The 22,457-nt window shown below is 41.6% G+C and overlaps 1 protein-coding gene across 1 annotated transcript in view; it reads left to right on the forward strand.

The window, feature by feature from the left end:
* The window catches only part of FLT3 (fms-related tyrosine kinase 3), a 36,800-nt gene that overhangs the window by 2,476 nt on the left and 11,867 nt on the right, over positions 1–22,457 (forward strand). The window contains exons 2-11 of the mRNA XM_009327867.1: positions 4,743–4,867; positions 6,514–6,716; positions 7,511–7,626; positions 9,920–10,037; positions 10,897–11,033; positions 11,652–11,791; positions 11,873–12,026; positions 16,589–16,754; positions 20,707–20,813; positions 21,932–22,043. Of these exons, the coding sequence (XP_009326142.1) occupies positions 4,743–4,867; positions 6,514–6,716; positions 7,511–7,626; positions 9,920–10,037; positions 10,897–11,033; positions 11,652–11,791; positions 11,873–12,026; positions 16,589–16,754; positions 20,707–20,813; positions 21,932–22,043 (1,378 nt within the window). The remainder of the gene's footprint in view (positions 1–4,742; positions 4,868–6,513; positions 6,717–7,510; positions 7,627–9,919; positions 10,038–10,896; positions 11,034–11,651; positions 11,792–11,872; positions 12,027–16,588; positions 16,755–20,706; positions 20,814–21,931; positions 22,044–22,457) is intronic.

The following is a 22,457-nucleotide window of genomic DNA, read 5'->3' on the forward strand; positions in this document are numbered from 1 at the left end:
CCCCGCGGGCCTCCCCGCCGGTGCGTCGGTCTTCGCGGCTCTCGGTCCCTCTGTGGGAGAAGAGCCCCGGGAAGAAAGAGCGTGTAATGCCGTAGCTTAGGGCGGCTTCAGGTGGTAAAAATGGGGTGGGGTGGGGGGGTGCGGGTCAGGTGGAAAAATAATCCAGGTGGAGAGTTGCAGGCAATGGCAAACAAGACCGGCGGGGGACAGTAGCATTCCAGGATGCTGCATACACAGAGCCTAACGAAGCACGCCCCGAAACCGCATGGCCTCCCCTACTCCCCTCTTCTCACTGCTTTCCTGCTCAGTGATTCAAGTCCAGAGATTCTTGGTTCCCTTCCACCAAACCCTCCTGAAGAGCTATCACACTCTATAGGCTTTTTTTTTTCCATCTCAAATCTCGATCATGCTTGAACATGACTAAATAATTAAATCAGTTCATGTGATGTTTGTTGTAATTAACTGGTAAGACCAGATAAATGATTGGTCCTGACCTAGACATACCCCATCCAGTGTTACAACAACTAGTCACAATTAGCATGAGCTGCAACAGGGGCATCTTGTCACCCACCTTGCTTGTTAAACCTTGTTCTAACACAGTTATTGTCCTGCAACACGGAGCAACACCTCCGGCCACATCATCATGTGAGAATGAACTCACAGGTTGCACTTTTTTTGGAAGCTGGGAGTTATTTAAGCTGAAACGGTGAAGGCACCAAGGAAGGAAGGTTTGCTAAAAGATGAGGAATGAGAAAAGTTGAGTTTGATGGGAGAGAAATAAGATGTGGGTAAAAGATAGGAATTCATTTAAGATCAGTTCTTTCTACCTACCCTGCCTCCCTCTGATTTTTATCATATATATACTGAGTAAAATTCTCACTTCAGGATCCACCGCTTTGGGGGTGATTTGAGAAAAAGGCAGCCACATGCAAAGGTGTGGGTTTTTTAAGAGTTAATGCATGCATATTAGGCTCGTCCATGTCCCCACTTTTACAGATTTGTTTCTGGCAGCACATAACCGTGAGAGAACTATAGCTTTCCTGGAAAAAAGGGTCCTTCTACCTTCCCTGATCAGGAATAAAATTCTGGAAAGTTGATCCAGAGAGTCTCCCCCAGAGAAAAGAGTCAGAAGCCAAATAAGAAGCAAAACATAGTTTGCTTTATGTCAGTCTCCTGAGCTGTAAAGCAGAGTGGAAGATTGTTCCATGTCTAGGAAAGGCCTGACTGCTATGTAAAATACTAAGCACCCAGGGCTGAACACAAACACAAGATGCATCCCTTGGTACGTAGAGAAAGGTTTTCTCTTCATCCTTCACAGTGCTCCAGTTCCTCAGCTATTCTCTTTCTGATAAACTCAGACTTTGAACATATTTTGGAGTGACTTTCCCAGTTTTCCAAAGGCTTTAGTCATCTCCCAGTTGAAAATAAAATTTTGTAAGCAGTTCCATTAGGTGAACCCTCTGATAACTGAACTAGCTTAAACATAGCTTCTTGGTTTGGTATCTCTCCAGTAGATTCAGGCCTTTTTTCTCAGCACCGTAACATGTAAGCCCACTTTTTGACTTGTACAGGCATTTCCCCATGTATGTGCCTACACATCTTGATGAAATCCTGACTCAGTTTATGGTAACTAGAGGTTTGTCTGACTTCAGTGAGAACAAGATTTCTCCTACTGCATTTATTTTTGTATAACCTATAAAAAGATAACGAAGATGGAAAGCAGGCATAAACAAACATTGTTCAGAGGCAGCAGTTTGTTTCCATTCCAGCTTCACGACAGTTCAGCAATACACAATATGATTATGCATGCTGCATATTTGATATTCCTTACCCAGTGCTTTCAGTCTCTGTAGTTCTTACTTTGGGCTTTCAGGAGGATGGCTGACGTGCAGACCATAACAGCAGTCCCTGAACAGGCCAGCTAGAAGCTGAAAGATCAGGACAGTGAATCAGAGCATTACCATTTTCCCAATAATTCTTTTCTTGATTCTGCTTCTTCTGAAAGGCTCACTCATGCTCTCATTTTCTATTTTGTCAATGTAATGTATTTCTCTAAGACCTACACAAGTTTAGGCCACTCCATGTCATGTAAATACTTCTAACTATCACATTACTAAATTTTTCTCACTGTGAAGCAGCTGGACTCATCTCAGGTTCAAAATAGCCTTCCTTACCCTAAAAACGTTCCTGGATTTCACAAGAATAAAGGTAGAGGCAGCAGTGACAAGCTCTAGCAGTTAACAGGACAAGGAGTCCTATTTTCTCTTATACATGAGGGTGTCAGGGTGCTCACTACTCCCTCTTCTAGCATATACTCCCACATACCGTCCCTTACAGATGCAGTTCCAGTTCATCAGACACCTTGTTTGCATGTCTCGTTCACAGTCTGGTTGCTACATCTGTCTGCTTCTGCCTAACTTTTAGCTGCAAATCTTTTCCTTGTTGGTGTTTAAATACATCTTTCCCTTTCCTACTACAGCATTAGGCATCCTGCTAACAAGGCAATGTGAGCAAAGTGGAGTAATGCCAGGGATAAATTGGCTCGGCTTGTAAAATCAGAAGCTAAAACTATTTGCAGATCAGAAAGCTGAAGCAAGGGAATGCTCAACAGGCCAAATGAGTTGAACTTTTGAGGTCTTATTTTCAGGTGGTTTCAGCTGGTGTGTCTTGGAAATCAGTGGACATAGGTTGGTTTCCATCAGCTAAGCCCCTGGCTGTGAGCCGGTCAGATGGTCTCTGGTTTGAAAAGGCTGAAAGGTAAAGTGGCCAACAAACAAACAGAAGTGGAGAAAGCTGAGCAGAGGACTTGGTGAAAGGCTAGTGGGAGGGCTGGAAACCTGGGTTGCATCGATGGGGAGGAATTCAGCATGCTTGGTGTAGATACCTAATGTATAGCTGCCTTTCAGCTGCCCGCTGGCACTCACTGTCTCAGGAAGTTCCAACATTATCTTTATAGCCAATGGAGGGAGATACATGTCTCCACAAAGAAGTCCTGTTCGCCTTTCTTAGGGATCACAGACAGACAGACAGGATCTTCCTCAGAGGTCTGCAAAGGCAGACCATCGCCTGTGTATTCTGTGGAAAGGTGGCACCCAAAATGAAGTGTATGTTAGGTGCTTGAATGAGAAGGACTCAGTCTTAATTCACATTTGCCAAGAGGGCTGAGAAGAGGTTGTCTAAGTGTTGCCAGCTTAGAGCTCGGGCAGCTCCAGAAGGCACAAACTTCAAAGAGGAAATGGCAGCAACTCTTATTCATTTCTTCCTTCTTCCAGTTTTGCTCCTTCCATCACCTGCAGAAACAGTCTCATTACTTTCATCCTTCAAGTGCTTCCTGATATATTTACCTTTTTTCCTCCTTTCAACTCTGCACCTTGCTTTATGTCCAACCATCTCAGGGGCTGAGGGGGAAAAAAAAAGAAAAGCAAAAAACCAAGACCTGAGGGCAAAAATTCTCCAGGTCACCAGGAGAGAGATGTTATTTTATGATTCAGTGATTATTTGTACTGTTGAGGGCTGGCTTTAGAGACTTAATGGAAATCAGACACATTTCACCCTGCCAGTTGTGCAGTCTTACTTCTGTTTTTCTTGTTTATGTGCAATGGTGAGGGCATGATTACTATATAGCTCTTTCAAGGCTAAAAGGTGACTTTTCAAGCTGCAGTCCCTGCAGAAAGGCTTATATGAAGCATTCCAGAGAGATGATGCTTTTGAGGCACCAGAAGCTTTCCCACACTGCTCCTTATGCATAAGGAGAAATGACATTTGCCACTCCTGCCAGGGCTGGGAGCTGGCAAGTGTCCTGCCCTGGCTGTATAGGCTCCTGGGGCGTGACAGAGCCATGAAGGTATGGAGGAAGGAGAAGTCAGGAGAAAGCCATGGGCTTACTCTTCCTTGCCCTCCACTTTCTGCATTTGCTTTCCTCAAAATAGTGGGAATTGCTGCCTTGTTTGCTTCCCAGAGGGGAAAGAGCACAAGGCTGTGAATGGCAGCTCAAGGGAAGAAGCATCTAACCTGGACCTCACTTGCGAGCTGCTGGGGTGCACAAATCCACGCCAGGAAGGCTCAGGAGAGTGTCTGGTATATCAGATCAAATACAGCCTGACCTGGAGAGAAAAGAAAGGGAAGACTAGATCTTGAGTCCTTGGGTGAGCCGAGTGTGGGCTCTAAAGGTAAGTAGAAGGACTTTATTTTGCCATTGCAAGTTGAAGGTCTTCATTTTGCCATTGCTCTGAGCAGGAGTGAGAGGTGCCTGGGGAGTGTTCCTGACCTGGACATCTCCTTACTGCCAATGGGAGGGATGGTGCATTATCGTCCTCCGGCTCACAATGGGCAAATGCTAACCTGCGGCTGCAGGGTTTGGTGCTGCAGGGCCCTTTCAGAGACACTGATGCAAAGTGAGCTGCAAGAGGGAGCCTGTGTTTTGTAAGGCGGTTTCTAAAGGAGCCTCCATAACACAGAGGCTTTTGTCTTTAGACATTTTCTGCAATATTATGGGACATACTTCTAAAGTGTGATGTACCTGTGCTTTTGAAAGGTTCTCCAAATAGTGTTTCCACTCAGCTTCAATACACAAATGCAGAGTTTGCAAATGCACATGATATATCTGTGTATTCCTTTTGCCTTTTTTTAGAAAAAAGATGTAATCTTTCTACAGTTTTGTTGTATTTTATTTTTACTAAAATTATTATCCCTGAGCAGAGATCTAGACGTGATTGCATTTGTTTTCTATTTCTGTTTTACAGTTCTTGTTATGACAGCAGTTACTTTTACTTCTGCAATGAAGCAAAATACATCTGAGATTACATGTGTGTTCGTCAGCCAGAAGGATGAAGGTTCAGGAACACCAGAGACATCAGTATCTCCTAAGGTAATCTAACAGAGAACGAATTGCTTATAAAATATTCCTGTCCATTCCAGAAAAACCTTCCCAGAAGCTTACAACACCCTAAACCTTTAGGTTGGGAGGATGTCACAGTCAAAATAACGAGGGTTAGGCCAAATATGACTACAGAAGATTAGAGGGAAATACATACCACAATTCATACTTTGAAACTGTAAATAGATAAGTACCAGTTTTCTCTAAAGCTGATTTTTTAATTGCTGACTTGATGCTGTCTCACATCAGCATGCCTGAATATTGCTGAGTATTGCTGGAAATGTAGCAATGTAAAAAACTATGTGCCCTTAAGAGGGGATTGCCAAGGCCATGGTGTGAACGGGTGGTCTGCCATGGTGGGTGTGTGCCACGGCTGCTGGGACTGATGGGGAAGCTGCACCGCCCTCTATTCCCACCACCAAAGCCCATAAATCCCTGCCTGGTCTAAACCTTGACTGAGACACCAAAGCTGGATAGGGAATCAAATACCTTTTTTATTTCTTCTCTTCTGACCCAAAATGGCAGAAGGCCAAAAAGAGGTGGTGTGCAACTAAATTATAAAGCAGCTGAGACCTGCGATTAAAATATTTCCTGAGGATTCCTGTTTCAAGTTAGTCTTATGAAATCTTTTTCATTCCTGGACAAATAAGTCAATAATTTGGACAACAAATGAGGTATACCAGTCAAAGCTGTGCTGTCCTTGTATCAGACGAAGCAGAATATGGCTGTTACTTCTAGATATTTCTCAGATCAAGGGAAGGGACAAAGAAGGAGCAAAGAATGAGAAGAACCAACTGGGCGAGCACAGTGTGGGGCAGAGGATGCAATGAACTCTGTCCTTTCATAAACTTACACCAGATAAATTTCACCCACCAAAGTAAGGGAGACATTTAGGGCTACTTTTCAGATGGAGTTATTTACTTGCCACCTTTTGCTGGAGCTAAGCTTAGAGACCCATTAATCCATCGGTGGTTTTTAGAATGACTGCGGAATATTCTCTTTCTGTTTGAGATTCTCCTTTAGCTGTATGCATCGATGAGGAAATGAAAGGTGTGAAGGCACCCAGCCCAAATGTTCCTTGCCTAATAAAGCCCCCAAGAAGTTGAGGAGCAGTCTAGCCAGATGATACAGTGACAAGCAGTGGGATGCTAAAAAAAAAAATATTCTGGCCCTGCCTTTGCATTGAGGTCGCAAACAGAAAGGTTGTATTACAGTTCTGTGTCTTCCTATGGTTCTACATGAAAGGAAACAAAAATGAGAGTAAAGAATAGCCTATATCACTAGGGGAAATTATCATGTTTCTGGCTAAAATTGTTCTGTGATGTCTGTCTAGAGAACAGAATTAACTAATTCAACAGGAATCCTGTAGTGTTTCCTCCTGCAGTAGAATTCAACATATTTATGAATAAGTTTGACAGTAGAAATGAAAAAAAAAAACAAAACCAAAAACAAACAAAATGAAGGTGTGATGAAGGTGTTATTTCAGTATAATTTGTATTCATATTTGGGCATTATGAGGCATTATTAATTTATGAAAGCTTTTCCAGAAGAACATCCTTTAAAAATATTTTAATGCAAAACAGCAAATAAAGCTAATTGCTAATAAATACATAACCATCTGTCCTCTTGCATTGCAGATTTCTAACATTTTGGAAGATCTTGGGTGTTATTTGAATTCTCAAGGAACAGAGAACATCTATGAACCAATTAAAAATGTGGAAGTCAATGTGTTTGAAGATATTGAATTAAGAGTGATAATGAACATTTCAGAGATCATTTCATGCTTTTGGTTCTTTAAAGAGAGCAAAGCTTGTAAACCTTCGTTGGACTCGGAGAATCAGTAAGTGTGACCCAGATGTACTGGATCAAAGAGCCTTTAAGAGGTCATTTCTTTTAGGATGCAAATGGAATATTTTCTGCGACTGTGTTTGCATTTAATTTCATGTTATGCGTTATCTTTTTAAATCTTCTAATCTTTCTTAACTGTTGCCACCTGGCAGCACATTGCTGATTGTCATTTAGACACATATACATATATGAATCTTAAAGCCAAGAATAGTTTGAAATCAGCTCATTCTTTTAATTTGTATAGCATCGTGCATGGCGGTCTCCAGGGACTTTCTGACATTGATCAATCTGAGCTTTGCAGTGCTCACATGAGGCAAATATCGTGATTTTATAGTCAAAGAAACTGAGGCATGGACAATTATGTGACTTGTTAGGGTCACACTGCAGATCAGGAAGAGCACAAGCAACAGCACCCTCATTCTTACAGCCAAACTTGGGCTGGAACCTGAGCCTGGATTTTTGCCTCCCACTGCAAAACATGTGGGATGGGACCGTAGGTAAAGCATTTCCCTGTGGACCTCTGCAGCTGTCCTAAGCTCAGGAAGTCCATCCTTCCCAATGCTCAGTGTTAAGCATGTGCTTGGCTATCTGTGGTTGTAAGTTCCTACGTGCTGCTTGTGTAGGAAGATACATGATGAAAACACTTCAGGTTGAATGGTGCTATGTAAATAACGAATCCTAGTATCTCTGAAGTGGTTTTGCAAGAGCTGAAGAGCTAACATTTTATTGTGTCTGCTGCATATCACCTTCTAGATAACAAATACAGCTTTATTTTCTGTTTTATAGATATGTTACATCTTTGGCTTTTTCCCAAATAAAAGAAACACAAGCTGGAAAATACACCCTCTCAGTCATAAGTAAAACCGGCAATTACACAGTAGTTGTGCCTGTTCTCATCCGAAGTAAGTATATCTCAGATGAAAGGGGTCACTCTATCAATAGGTTCAAGGGGAGAGGTTCAAGTTCAGTCAAAACAATGAAGCTCTCGCGTGCTGCATTTCAAGCATCTTCTTAGATTTGCATAGGACTTGGGGCTGTCTTCAGAGACTGAAGTCAAAACCACAGACTGTGTGAGAGTCAGCTTTCGCTAGTCAATAAACCATGCAAATGAACAAATAAAGATGTAAATGCACGGCAGCCCTCTTCTCCCCTATGAGAGATTCCCCTCTGTGCCAAGAGGGACAAATCGAGGGTGGCTTTTATGTGCTGTCAAAGCTCGCGGGCTAGATTTGTTTGCTTGCATCTTAACCTATTTATTCTCGGTGTTGCCGACTGGGCTGTTACCTGGACCGGATCAGGACGTCCCTTTTATATTCTGGTCTCTGGCGCTCCAAAGTCACGCCTTGTCCCACTCTGCTGCTTCTCCGCCTGTGCCTGCCGCTGGGACTCCGCACTTCCCAAATAGCTTTTCCTTTTGCAATTCTGTGGGCAGCAAGAGGCACCACCGAGGGAAGGGGAAAGAGAAGGTCCTCTTCTCAGTGCCAGCCTTTACTTGCTTGTTGGGTTTTAGGGTAAAACACATCAGTACTGCAGCTGCTTAGCACAACGGTGCCTGAGAAGCTGAGATTTTATCTGCTGTTAAATGCTCATGACAGAGCACGTGCAAGGTGCGACTTTTTGAAAGGCTCACAGGGGGAGCAGATTTGATTGAATTTTCCCAAGGACCACACAAGAGACATCTCTGATGCAAAGGCAACTGCTGCAACAAAGTTCAAGCTTCTGTTTGTAAATAGGTGTGTCCAAGAACATCTAAAAAAAAAAAACCACCCACGTTGATATGATTTTTTTAAACAGAAGAAAAAATACCATATTATTTTGTCTGGAAAGGGCCAAATTTAAAGATAAAATTAAAAAATGCAAAAGAAATTTCAAAGAAAAGAAAGCAAAACATCAATCCAAACAGCTAAGACTGGCAAAGTTAGAACCAAACCCTTGTAGAGACAGGTTTAATAACACGCATCATTACTTGCCTTGTTTTTAGTAAACTGTGACTAGTCATCATTTTTTATTCTTTCTTGATTTGTTTTTAAAGTATTTCTTCTGTTTGATTTTTTTCTCTCTCGTGTCAGAATTGTCACCTCCAGTCTCTCCTTGTTTTATTTGAAGGCCTATTGCATGTCTCAATTATAATTTTAACAGCTTCATTGAGGGGACAGGGTATTAAATCTTTAATTAAAAATTACCTTCTCTACTGTATCAATTAGACTTTAGAGGTAAAAAATGTTATTACATGTGCAAGCAAGAGTAGTTCGAAACAGTCTCAATAAAGATCTTTTCCATATCAATTGCTTGGATTGCATTCTTTTTGCTCCTGTGAATCTAATATCATAATTACAACTCTCATAAAATACTCCAGGCTAGATGTGAACCCTTCAACTGAGATGTGAATCTCTATAGGTGAAAAAAACCTTCTAGGCCCAGCTTATAAGAGATAAATGAAGAAAGAAATTAAAAAGCCAGAAGTATTAGTTTCACCTTAGCATGTCACCTTGCAGGCAATGGAAGTATGACTCTAAAGAAGATGTCACTCTTCTGTGTGGAAGCTGTAATTTCATTGTAAGATGACCTAAAACCAGACTCAGTGCTTTTCATTTTGAGTCAAAGCTTTAGCAGTTTTAATACATTAAATTTTTGTGCGTAGTGCAAATCTGCGCCTGATGGGTTCAGGGAACCGGGAGTTGTCTAAGAACCTTTTCCCCCTGGGTTACAGATATAGGATAGAGAAGTCTGCTGGTTATCAGAAGTCATTATCACCCGTTGTTTTACCATTGTGTATCTGATCTGACTGAGTAGTATGGAACGATCCCATTTTGTGTAGAGACTTTGTAGTCTCAACAGATACTCCACCAAAGGCCACGGGCTTGGGATGTGATTTCGAAAGGTATCTGTGCTCCTGCCCAGTGAAATGAATAGCAACCACAGCAAATTAACACCTTTTAGTATCAGTCTCAGGATTATCCTCTGGTGCATAGAGGCAGGCCTTTGATGCGGGGAAGCTGTCCATTTAACAATCAAGGCTGAAAAATTCATGAGACCAACTCACAATATCCCTAGGGCAGAATCATTTTCTATTCCCTCAGAGTTGAAACCTCCTGAAACAAATTACTGCTCTGTAACTTCATGTACTATGAAATTAGCAAAACACTGTTTCAAAGTGATTTCAGCATTCTGAAATATTTGCATGATTTTTAACAGAGAAACCAGGCAAACCGTATTTCAGGAAAAGGGAAAAATCGGATGCTATTGAGTGCATATCTGAGAGCTACCCCCAGCCATCTGTGGAGTGGATATTTTGCAAAACACCTGAAAAGAGGTATGTTGTATGTTTATACGTGTGTTGGATCTCTAGACTGAAAGTTTACCATCTTCTGAAGAAGAAGGGGGAGGCTTTGTACCACTTAGTGTGCCTAGCGAGCTGGGGAGATAACTGAAGAGCTTTTGTGTCAGAAATTTTGGAGACAGGCTCTGCTGGGTTGCACACCCATATGCTGGTTGAAAACCTGTGTCTGCATGGTCCACTTTTGGAGTGCTGCAGCACATTTTTCTTAGAAGTTCTGGCTGTTGTGCTCTTTTGGAAACTTTCAGCTCTTGGCTTGGAAAAAGTTATTCCAGATTCTACTATTTTGATGTCACCAGAGCAAATCAAAGGTATCTCATTTCTCTCTAGTCTTTCACAATTTTTGGAAATGTGAATGCATTAGAGCTGGGAAGATGTTACAAGGAATCATCATTTTCTGAGCTAATTTTTTTTTTCCATTCTATTAACATATAAAGTTGATTCTATTAACAGCGGGAATAATGCCTTTCTCTGCAGCGTGGCAGTTTGGTCTCATAACGGTCTCTGGATTTGCAGCAGCTCCCACTGCCAGGAATTCAGAGATGTGGTGTGAAAGCTCAACCCCTATGATTTCACTCTTGTCCAGATTCTAGTCACAGCATTACCTGTCTATGAGCCAGTTTGAACACATTCAGGTCATTTCAGCCCATATTTCTGCCTAGGCTGTGAGATTTTTATTTTCTTATCTTCACCTCTCCTAGTTCTTTTCATTCAGCTATGTAAGATCCAGCTTTCCCACTATTGTTTGCATATTCTTATGGCTTGGAGATTTATCAGATTTATTTGCTTGAGGTTAACCAAATGAGTCAATGAATAATTGTGCTTGTAATTGCAGTTGCCCTGATAAAATGCATGAAGACACTGGGGAAATAGATGGCATACAGAAGGTACAACATGAGTTATTTCAAACTTATATATGGTGCTGTGCAGTTAATGACCTGGGCAGAGAATGCACCAGCCTCTTTACAATAGGTAACTTCCCTCTAAGGTTTACTTACATGCAAGCTGGATCCTGCCACTGAACTTAGTTGCACTACTCATCTGAGTCTGCTTTCTGGGCTAAGCTATTTGTTTGTATTCACTGGAACAGATCTAACAGTGAATATGATTGCTCTCTCTCATGTTTAAACCCTAAATTCTAATAGCTATTCGTGGTCTCTGTAAAAAATGTCTTGCCCTTCTACATTTTCTAAACATCTATTATCTTTTTCTGCATGCTTTTAGGACTGTGTTGCAGTGAAACACTCTTCAAAGTGTTCTTAAATATATAAATTTATAAATAATTATAAATAAACATATAAATTCAGGTTTGCTTGTCTGTTTTTTTAAATAAACCTGACCTGCACTGATATCTGTGCTGAACTGTGCCCTGTAGATATCTTGTAAAGTATGACAAAATTTGGTTTGAGACATCTAAATTAATGAAATTTACTGATTTCATGATTAATGTGTAATTTTCCCAAATTCTAGTTATCATTACAATATAATAATGGGTGTCTATACAACGTTAGAAGAAAAAATGTTGATCTAACTGAGCATTTTTCCAGGCAAAGCGACAGTTGTTTCAGTGGCAATGTTTTGATTTTGTAGATTTAAATGAAAGACAAACAGCACCTTTACCTGAATTACTACTTAAAGTCGGGGAACCATTGCTGATCAGATGCAGAGCTGTTTACCATAATTATAAATTCGGAATAAAATTGTCTTTTGAAAACAAAGAAGTTGAGCAGGTAAGAAGACAGGGCATATTTTAAAATAGGTAATATTGGGCACTATCAACTGATTAAATGGGAATCTCTGTTGAAAACTAGGATCGCCAGTTTGAAGGATTAGAATATCAAACAGATCACTCGGCAATTCGGATCCAGTATGTGTTTGCTTCAGCGGCAGGAAGAAGCGATAGCGGACATTATACCTGTTCTTCTACAGTTCATCTGAACCAAACTGCTTTGGTTACAGTTTTAGGTAATTCCAACTCCCGGTGTTAATTTTGTCCCTTGGTTGGTTGTTTTGCTTTGTTTTCGATGTGGGAGTTCTTTGCTTGCAAATATGCAGCGTATGTTTTGTAGTTCCTTATCTAAGGCAAAATTCTGTTTGCACTTACTGGCAGTCCGGGAAAGCCAAAAGATTCATCTGAACTGAGTCATTCTGTACCTGAAGATAATCAACCTTTTCTTTATATTGCTTTTCAAATAATTCCCATTAAAAGACAGTGCTTTTAGAGGTGAAATGAAATGGCACTGTTTAGAGGTCTAGTCTACATGATTGTTTCAATGGTATCTCTAGAAACACAGGCTGGGATTCATCTGATGTTATTGTAGGTGACTCTCAGCCAGTGTGACACAAAGCCGTAGTGGCTTTTTGTCCCCAGGGGGCCATGCCTTGGGCTTCTGGGCAGGGGGGAGTAGTGTAGTTGTGTAGCCCTTCTCTGTGCCATCAGCTCAGATGTAGGCAGCTGCAGAGCAGATGCAAACAACTAGAGGTAAAGCACTGCAGAAAACACTATTCTGGAGCTGCCCAAGAATATAAAATGCATGACCTGCCCTGCGTGTTCAGCTGTTAATGCTCTGTGTATTAGTTTGGCCAGAGTCTGGAACAACCAGTGACTGGTTTCAACTAATGTGAGACAGAAAGGTCCTGCTGTGACTCCAGTATGGGTTTTGAAAAGCTGCAGCAGTGGCCTCAGCCTCATCCTCACCACTTGCTCCTATTCCATCTCCCTTCACTCACGTACAGCACCTCCACACCACTTTGCTGCACCTTCGGAGGTGGGGAGGTAAGGCAGAGGCTCTCATGGCCTCTGCTCTTCTGTTTTATATGTCCCTTCAGATGCTTGTTGCTGTTATACAGAAAAAAGCGGATAGAAAATCTGTACCAGGCCTGACCTGGGTCCGCCAGGAAGGAATTGAACAGTTGGAAGGTTCTTGGTGGTGGGCTCTCCCACTTAAAATCCAGAACAAATGAGAAACGACCGTTTCCTCTTATGGTGGGGGAGTGACTGACAAGTGGCCATTTGAGTTTGCCAAATTTTTAATGAGAAAGTAAATCTGGGGAAGAATTTTAGCTCCAAAAGCTGTGGAACTGGTAGCAGAAAAGAAATGAAAACTTTTGTGTTAATGGAGAATGTTAGCCCAGAGAGATGGTGAAGAGCCAGTGCTGACAGAGCTGGCAAACTGCCATGCAGAAGTGCTGCTGCAGCTGTGATGGATCTGAAGGAAAACCTGAAACTAGAGAGACAACTACTCCAGCGTTATTGTTTGTTCTGCGTGTCTCCTGCTTTCCAGGCACTAAAGGGAACCATCCTCCTAACACCAAGCTACACAAGGCCTGAAAATTTAAAAAAGCAAAAGCATACCAAAGGAAACCTCATTCTATTTAAGCAACATGTTGATTTAAAAGCCAGTGGTGTTGAAGTTAGTCCAGAACACCCTCAACTGCAAACCTTTCTCAGATGGAAATAATATACAAATAGGCATAAGTCTGGAAATAAGGCATAAAAAGGAAAGCTGTAGTTAGGACTGTGCTGCTAGAGGAGGCACTGGGAGTAGTTTTCTGACTGGTGTGCCTGGAGTTGGAGTCTGTAGCCCTGAGAACAAGGTGCTCTGAAGCGCTCACTACACGTTTGACCTTAGATGTAGTTGCTCTCAGAGTTTACAACACCTTGGCTAGGAATGGTAGGAAGTGAGAATACTTACCCCAGCCTCTTCAGAAATTACTTTCCCAGTGCAATATCCTCTTTTCAGCTTCTGCCTACCACTGAGCAGGAAGTTCTGTCATCATTTACAATAACGGAGTACGATACCTGGCATTTTTTCTACACACATCTTCCTAGTAAACAGGAAGGTAGGCGTGAAGGGGTGGTGTAGAGCCAGGGCAAGATCCTCTTCTTTCTCAGTACTGATGCCCAGTTCAGAAATAGTGGCTTCTTGGATCCATAAACTACCAGGTGTGAGTATGTGTCACATTAACAGGGGATATTTGAGTCACTGTCCCTGGAAGGCTGTATTTCTGAGTGGGGTATTTTTTGACTGGGGTACGCCAAGCTACGATGATTGTCTGTACCCTCCTTAATACCCCTTATGCCAACAAAACTTCTGAGGGCTCATTGGCTTTGCTGATGAAAAAATCTGTTTGTTTACTTACATGATGGATTAAAGTGGGGGGATGTTGTCATACCTAGCTAACAGCCATGCTTCTCTCTCCAAGGTCATACATGGACATCCTGTGCTTCTGACCCACCCCAGCCTTTAGCCTAAAGTATTAATGACAACCATTGTTGGTGTGAATTTGTGCTAGCATCCCAGGTTCGGTTTCGGCAGTGATATAGATACAGATTTCACTCAGTTGTCCGTGTTATAGGGTAGCAGTTTCTGAAATGATCAGTGTCCAACCTTTAAACCATCACTGTGCATGAGTCAGCACCCATAGCTACACTGGGAATGGTCGTGATGTAACTTAACCAAGAGAAAACAGTTTTGGTCGGCAAATACTGCATTACCTGGTGAGCCGGGCGAGCATAACTACATTGATGGGTGGTCTTCTAATCTCTAATAACACTTTGCAGCCAGAGAGCTCTGGTTTGCCCTTTGCTAATTGACGCTTCACCAACTTACACCATAGCTGGTGTAGCTGGTCAGGTCAGGCAGGGTAGTTGGGCCACTTTAAAGCACAACAGAGATCATGCCAACAACTGCAGCTGCAAGGCTCTTTGTTTCTGCAGGTCTTATGCTCAATTTCTACCTGTGTTGAATAAAGAATTTTTGACTCTACGCAATCTTGATGCTATTTTGCAACACATGTTAGGTTTAAAGCAACAAATAAACAAATACGATAAATACAGAGACTTGAAAGTTTTGATTCCAGTCTCAAGAATTTCATCTCACCTCCCTGTCATTACTGAATAATCATGTTCACTGTTTCACTGGCAGAACTACACTTAAACCTGCCAAAAAAAAAAAGATAAGCTGAGCAATAATGTGCTATTTTCTTTCTCCTTCAAGAAAGAAACTACTTTTTCTGAGTTGTTTTCCAGAGAAATGGCATACCCTGCTCCAAGGTCCTTGTGTGCACTCTAGAGAAAGCCTTTACTCTTGGCTGGTTGTGCTGTTAACAGTACACACAGAGGTGACCTTCTGCCTGGAAGGATGAGGTCCAAAAGATCATTCAAAAGATGAAGGTCCAATTTATAAATGCAATAAGCCTTTAATATAAAAAAATAGGAGAACAGTCATGAAAGGAATTGCTTCTTGTTTTAAAATACTGACATTTTTGTGGTTTATGTGGGAGTTTCCAGATAGTATTTTTTAAACCAGTAAGCTAGACAGAGATAAAACATGCCAAGCAGAATATAGGGTTACAACCAGAATAAAAACACCCAAAAGGAAAAACCCAGTCCAGCAATATTTCTACAGTGTAGTTTTTCACCATGTGGCTGAATAAACACTGGCACAAGTTTCCCAGAGGCTGTAGAGTATACTTCCTTGGAGATACCCAAACTCAACTGGACATGGCTCTGAGCAACCTCATCTAGTTGGACCTGCTCCGAGCAGGAGCTGGACTAGACATCTCCAGAGATTTCTTCCAATGTGTATGATTCCGTGATTTTATCAGAGCTGATCCTAGCCCCACTGATGCCTTTAGGACAGCCTCCTCCCACATGTGTCTGCTGTTCAGTCTCCTTGGGTGGGATTCATTTCACCTCATGAGACATCTAGCCCCAGCAATGACTTTGGTTCCTTCAGCAGTCAGCGTCAAGAAACAGGTATTTCCAGAAGCAGTTCAGTACGTCTTTGTTATCTTCTATTTTAGGACGGGATACATCTGGACATGCCTGTCTCATCCCACTGAGTTTATCAGAGGTCCAAACAAGTAGCTTAGGTCAGTCACTGAACTTCAGAGAGCTCCATTAGGTGAAACTAATCCCACCCTAGCAGGGCAAGTACCAGCAGCTCATCGTTCACGCACATCTTCAAAACATGTTCATGTTGCTGTTGTCTTGTATCAAATAGGTCTAATTTAGATGAAGATATAAAGGAGCAGCTACAAGACTCATTTGCAAAATCTTCAGCTCATTTCAGGGAAGGAGAAACAACTGCTATCAACATCTGATTATGCTGGTGGTGCCACCTGGTTTTGTTCCCTGTTAGAGGAAAGCCAGGAGATGCAGCTGTTAACACCTGGAACACACACCTAAAACAAACCAAATAAATAATGGCGTTGTTGGCCCTGTGGCTCTGTAGGGCGGATGGGGAGAAATGTTGGACCATTTTGGAAGGGCTCTGGTCTGACCAAATATGCAACTTCAGCAGGCTCAGATCATTTGTCTGCAGCTGAACACAGTGGCATCATTTCAACACTATTTTGAAACATTATCTTATTTTGATTAGCAGGATGCCTTTTGTGATGTAACATGGTGCTTTTTTTTGCTTGTGATAACCAAAATGAAAAACATACAGATGTCAAAATTCCTTCATTAAGCAGTCCAGCCTTTGTAATATAATATCAGTATTTTCTTTCTTTTTTTCCAGAAAAGGGATTTATAAATATAACCGACTCTAAAGAAGATTTTGAAATTGGTGAGGAAGAGTTTTGCTTCAAAGTTAACTTTACAGCATATCCACCAGTTAGATGCATGTGGCTATTTTCCCAAAAAACATTTCCATGTAAACAAAGTTACAGTGTGGATGGACGCAGGTACTTGAATATTTCGGAATAATTTGATATAATAATGTTTCCTCTTTATATCTCATTTGGGCTGCTTACTGTCCATGTTTTGTACTCTCTGTGTTTTTAAAATGTGGATGGGCCACATGATGAAGCTGTGTTAACAAAAGGCACTCAAACATTATTTTGGCTTTCATCAACAGTTCATGTAGATAACTTCTAGAATCACTTTATTCTCCACGTTGTAATGAACCTTTTGGTAAGTTATGCATCTAGCAACCCTTTAGTTTATATGCATTTTGCCATTCCCTTCTCTCTGACATAATTTCTCAGTTACAGATCTGTGCAGTTTTCATACTGGATCACAAGTTCTACATGTTCCCCTTTTGTCATCCTGTTCTTGATGATGTTCCCAGTGTCTTTCAAACTGCTCAAATCAAGTCCAGCGCCCCGTAGTTTCCCAGGCCGCCATTAGATCTGTTTGGCTCTGCCTGTGCCACAGAAACATACCGTTCTGCTCATTACCCAGGTCATGTATTCTTCCGCTGCTGCAAAACATGTTTTGAATAAACCTGTTAGTTATCTACCTTTTCTGTTATTTCCTACAATGAAGTTCTGGCATGAGTCCTGTTTAAGGCTAATGTTTTCTCCATTCCCTAGGCTTTCCAATTTCTTGATAACATTATCTAATTTCCTTCAGAGTTTCTTTCAGAGTAGTCCCATGGCTTTCAAGGTAACAGCTCTTATTCACCTCAGTGAAAATAAAGCCAAGCTGCTCTTTTAACGTTTTAGGTTTAAAACCAAACAGGACCTAGGCAGGAGTTAATGCGGCTGCACTGATTTCTTCTCATATTCTTAAAACGTCTCTTAGCATAAAACTGTGTCACAGCCTTGATCACACTTTATATTATTTCTTTCTTAGTATTTTGGTACACTTTATTTTATCTGCTAGCGTGTCAAGTCATCTTTGCAACAGACTGGCCTTTTCATCTGCATCAGATGGTGTATTGGAGTCAGACCTTCACGAGGTTCAGAGACAGCTCCATTCAGATTAGTAAATTGTCATCTCCTGGCAATGGCCACAGGAACTCTGTCCCTGCTGATAAAGTGAGGGCTGTCCGCAAACCTTGATAGCATTGGATGGGTGTTGGTGACTAATCTGCAATGCCTGATATGGGCTAGGCAGATCTGTTCTTTGTGGTCAAGACTGATTTTGGAAATGAGATCTCAAGGGGTGGCTGTGAGCATTTGCTCATCCTTGCCCAATAGGTACCTCCCTCCAGCTGATAATGCCGAGCTGATTTGCTTTGCAGCTGGTATGGACCTCTTCTCACTGCTTGTAAGAGTAGGAGTCAGTTTTGCTTGGATGATTGACAGCTGGTGTAAATTCAATCCAGATAAGAAGAAGGTGCTACGGACCGGGCCAACAATAACAATCTTGTGAACTCTTGAAATAGCTTAGGTAACCCTCATTAATCGGTAAGGTGCAGCTGCTGGTGGCCTGGGATTTATGAGTCACTTCAGATAGCCTTTGCAGCCAGAAGTGGTGGTTGCTGAGGGCTGATCACCACCTGCCGGATGAGGGAAAGTCCAGCCTGTGTCCGTGGAGCTGCGCATCCTGGGCTAGCTCAGCCACAGCCAGCCCTGCCCTGGCCACGGCCACCTCACCGCCCCAAGCATCACTGGAGCTTGGTCTGAAGGCTGCTTCAAACAGACAACTCAGCCATTCATATCACTATGCTGTTGATTAAATACTTTTTTTTTTTAATTTTCATTTTAGGTAGTTATACTTTGCATTTATTTATCATTCTATTTATTTTATGGAAAAATACAATTGAGGGAAAAATACATGAATTTGATGGTTATTTCATCCGACAAGTACATTCTTCTGTACAAACATCCCCCACAGCTATCCACTTTTGGTTGAATACTAGCATTGGATAGACATGTCTCACCTGAGGAAAAAGACTAGGGTTAGGTATTTCATTCAGTTTGAAGTCCCCAGAAGCAGCAAGGGGTAGGGACATCAGGAGATTCTGCCTACAAGCTGTAACACCACAGATTTCAATGTGATTTTAAAGCAGAAGCTTTCTCAAAACAAAAAAGGTCATCATATACCTTAACGTATTGTGAGTTTAACTTTGCATATTTTAGTTGACTTCTGTGTAATCCCATCTCCCAACACTTCTACTTTATTCCTTTCATATCCTTTTTCATTTCCTGTTTTTCTTTTTTTTTATTTCTGCCATTTCCTTATCAAATTATTCCCCCTGATTATAGATCATATTAAATTTTATTCATTAACTCTGTCCCCTTCTTTAACTTTTAATTTCAAGTCCCAAGGCTTCATCTCTCCTGTCAGTGCCCTTATGTGTTTTCAGACATTCCTTCAGAATTTCCATTTTCTGCTTGCTTTTGTTGTCTCTCTGTTTTAGCACATTGCTGATTTTCACTTCCCTCCTAAGAGCAAATGAATTTTCATACACAGAATGACCTCTGTTACATTTATAGTGTTTATCTCACATCCCCTTATGTTTTCAGGTATCAAAGACACTCTTTTTAAATTATTTTCTCATCATTTCATTAGGATTTAATCCTTCAGACCTAGGATTTCAAAAGTGGCAAATGTTTTGTGGTTTCTCCTGCCTTCAGTATCCATTTTGAGGCAGCTTAAAAGTGGTCTGATTTTAAAAAGTCCCTGAGTTCAGGGACACCTTTAAGGCCATTTCAGATGAAGATATTCAAAAGTCAGTAACTATATGGAGGTGTTGCCTTAGTCAGAAGGCAAAATTGCCGGTGGCTTCAATGTCAGTTTTCTTGCTTTAGAATTGCAAGGTGATACTTGGTGTCTTAGTTCATTCGTATGTATCTTGCTTAATGAGAAACACCCTGATTTTAGTTATCCAGATTTCTTGTTCCAAGCTCATTACTGCTTTCTCTTACTTTGCAAATTACTGGTATATGTTGTCGTATATGCAAACTCCCTGATATCCCTGCTTGCCTTTACCGCTAAAGTCGAGTTGGGGGCCTCCTACCCAGTTTTCCTTGAGCAGTATGCTAAAACATCTGCCCCCAAAATGCCAGCAACTAACCCTAAGAAAAATTTTCTTAAGTGCTTTTCTAACATTGGTGAGTTGCAATAGCTGCCATTTAAATATGACAATCGTCCTGACAACAACAACCTAGTGAAAAGGACAGAAACAGGATGCCATCTCTGTAAGATGATCTATTCCCTTCTCCCTGCCTCATCCCATGTCCCATAAACCAGTGATTCAACAGGTCAGTCATGCAGGAATCTTTAAGTCTCTGCAGTCCTCTGTTGTTAGCTTCTGCCCAGGGACTTGTTAGAGCCCTCCCTCACCGTTGCTATTGTCACAAGCCATTTCCTGCATGGTTTGGGTCTTGGTTTGCTGCTGTCACCATAGGGGTTAGTAGAAGGCTCGCCTTCCTCCTGCAGAAATATCTTGATGGGTCGTGCTTTGTCTCATTGATAATGAACTGATGATGATGACCTTATTTCTGAGTTTCTGTCATATCTTTCCATTTGGAGAGGTTTATCTCGTATCATCCTAGCTGCCATTGTTAATTCCTAATACTGTTTATCATATCAGCTAGAAACTCCCATCAAAATCCCTTGGAGAGTAGAGAGTTTGATCCTTTGCAGGTCTTAGCATCTGTGCCAGGATGTGTTATATACCTTGTCTTCCAATGGACTGGTAACAAAATCACAGCCTGACAGCCCAGACGCACTCCAGGAACTATGAGGAAAATTACATAATGAAATCAATACTGCAGGAAAAAAATATCCTCCTATCAAAAGAGTTACATTCTGGGGTTTATATTCTCTAATGAAAAATAATTTAGTCTGGGTTCCTCATGAGAAGATGTTGAATTGTTTCAAACATATATATGTCTTGACTACATTTAAAATATTTTTCAAGTCAGTCTTTTGTCCTTTTCCTGTCTTTTCTTTGCTCCACAGCATTTCATCAAAGTTCTGCAACCATCAGCACCAGTCTGGGATATATGTATTTTACGCTGAAAATGATGATACGGTCATGACAAAAAAATTCACTCTGCACGTGAGAAGTAAGTGAGAAAACAATCCCTGTGAAGATTTGGCAAAGTCTGGGATTTTGCCACTGATATAAATGGAGCTAATATGTTGCTTTTCCCTTGATATTCCCCATTTCATTTACATAGAATTATTGTTAAAAATGGAGGAGCATGAGGCAAAAATGTGATTCTCTGTGCTGCACTACCGAAATCCAGGCACTGGGTTGGAGAAGGATGCTGGCTGCTTGTGGGTCATGTTTCTTGTGTTGGTCAGGGATGGAGAACAGAGGACGGAGGAGGAAGTTATTAATTTTTTTTCTCTTCCCTTTAGCCTGCCATAAACAGAGAAGACAGAATATGAGAAATTAGTCATATACTGATAAAATTAATACTTCTTAAGGAAACCACAAAGCCTAGGAGCTCAGTAAAATAGAGTGACTGTATTCTAACTCTACAGAGCCAGAATATATGACTGCTGTAGAGACCACATGAGATATCCTCATCAGGTGTTAGCTTTCTATGGTGTGTTTATGTCATTTTTTTCCTAATGGCATTTGTGAGTTAATGCAGTTAGTCTGGACACCCTTTGGTGTGTGACGCATACATTGGGGCTGCACTGCCTCGTATGCCCCTGCCCACGATTTGCACACACAAAGAGTCTTGCCCAGTGCTCTCGGTTATCTCAGTTCTGACAAGTGACTGCAGCATCTCACCCTTGCTCTAGGTCAGGGAGCATTATTTATTATGTATTATTTATACAGGGATCCTCTGTGCACATTTTGTGCAGCCAGACACCCAGAACTGGGGTGTCAGGGGAGTCCTAGGGCCAACTGCTTGCTCTGAGTCAGAAAAGCAGAAGTCAAGACTTCTAATTTTGGCTCTGCCACTGTTTCGGTCTGGTTGAGCCCATACAGAGAAGTGGCTGCTCCCCTTGCCTTGCCCACACTGCCATCCCACAGAACCGAGGCACAGGGCTGGAGGAAGGAGTAGGACTGAGGACCGCACTCAGCTCTCACAGTGACATGCGATTGGGTTATTTTGAAAACACAGAAGCAAATCTTGGTCTTGGCAGATGTAGCATTGCCACATAAATGTAAAGGGTTTTGTCACTGAAGAGCTGACAGAAATTGTCTTGTGTTACCTTGTTGCAGGAAAGCCTGAAGTAACGATGCAGTTGCTGTTCAAGCAGATCTCCTGCATTGCTGACAGTTACCCTGCCTCATCCTGGGTTTGGAGGAACTGTCCTGAACTGAACTCATCCAAGTAAATCATTTTCCCTCTTTTTGATTCATTGCGAAGACCGTATCTGAGCTATCCTTGGTTAAATGAAGACTGGCCTGTAAGAAACTAAGTGTAAAATGCACCCTTGACTGTTTGTACAAGGGGACATGGTGGCCCACTCCAGGGAAACCGGATCACCAAAACTAGGGAAAGCTTTCAAATTTTTTATTGGCATCAGATGAAGTCTATAAAGATCTGTATCTCAGGCTCTTTATGCTGAAATAAACCCCACTGAATTTATATCAACAGTTAGGTAGTTACAAAGGCCCATCTAAGTTTTTCTCTTGGCCTGTCAAACTTAGAGGGCATTCAGGGAACGCACTAGTTAATATGGGCTTGATGAATTGGTTAAGCTTGGGTTAACACAGCTGTTACAGTGACTTGTAACCAAAGCCA

Source organism: Pygoscelis adeliae, unplaced genomic scaffold (genome assembly GCF_000699105.1).
Source record: "Pygoscelis adeliae isolate BGI_AS28 unplaced genomic scaffold, ASM69910v1 Scaffold14, whole genome shotgun sequence".
Classification (NCBI taxonomy): domain Eukaryota; kingdom Metazoa; phylum Chordata; class Aves; order Sphenisciformes; family Spheniscidae; genus Pygoscelis; species Pygoscelis adeliae.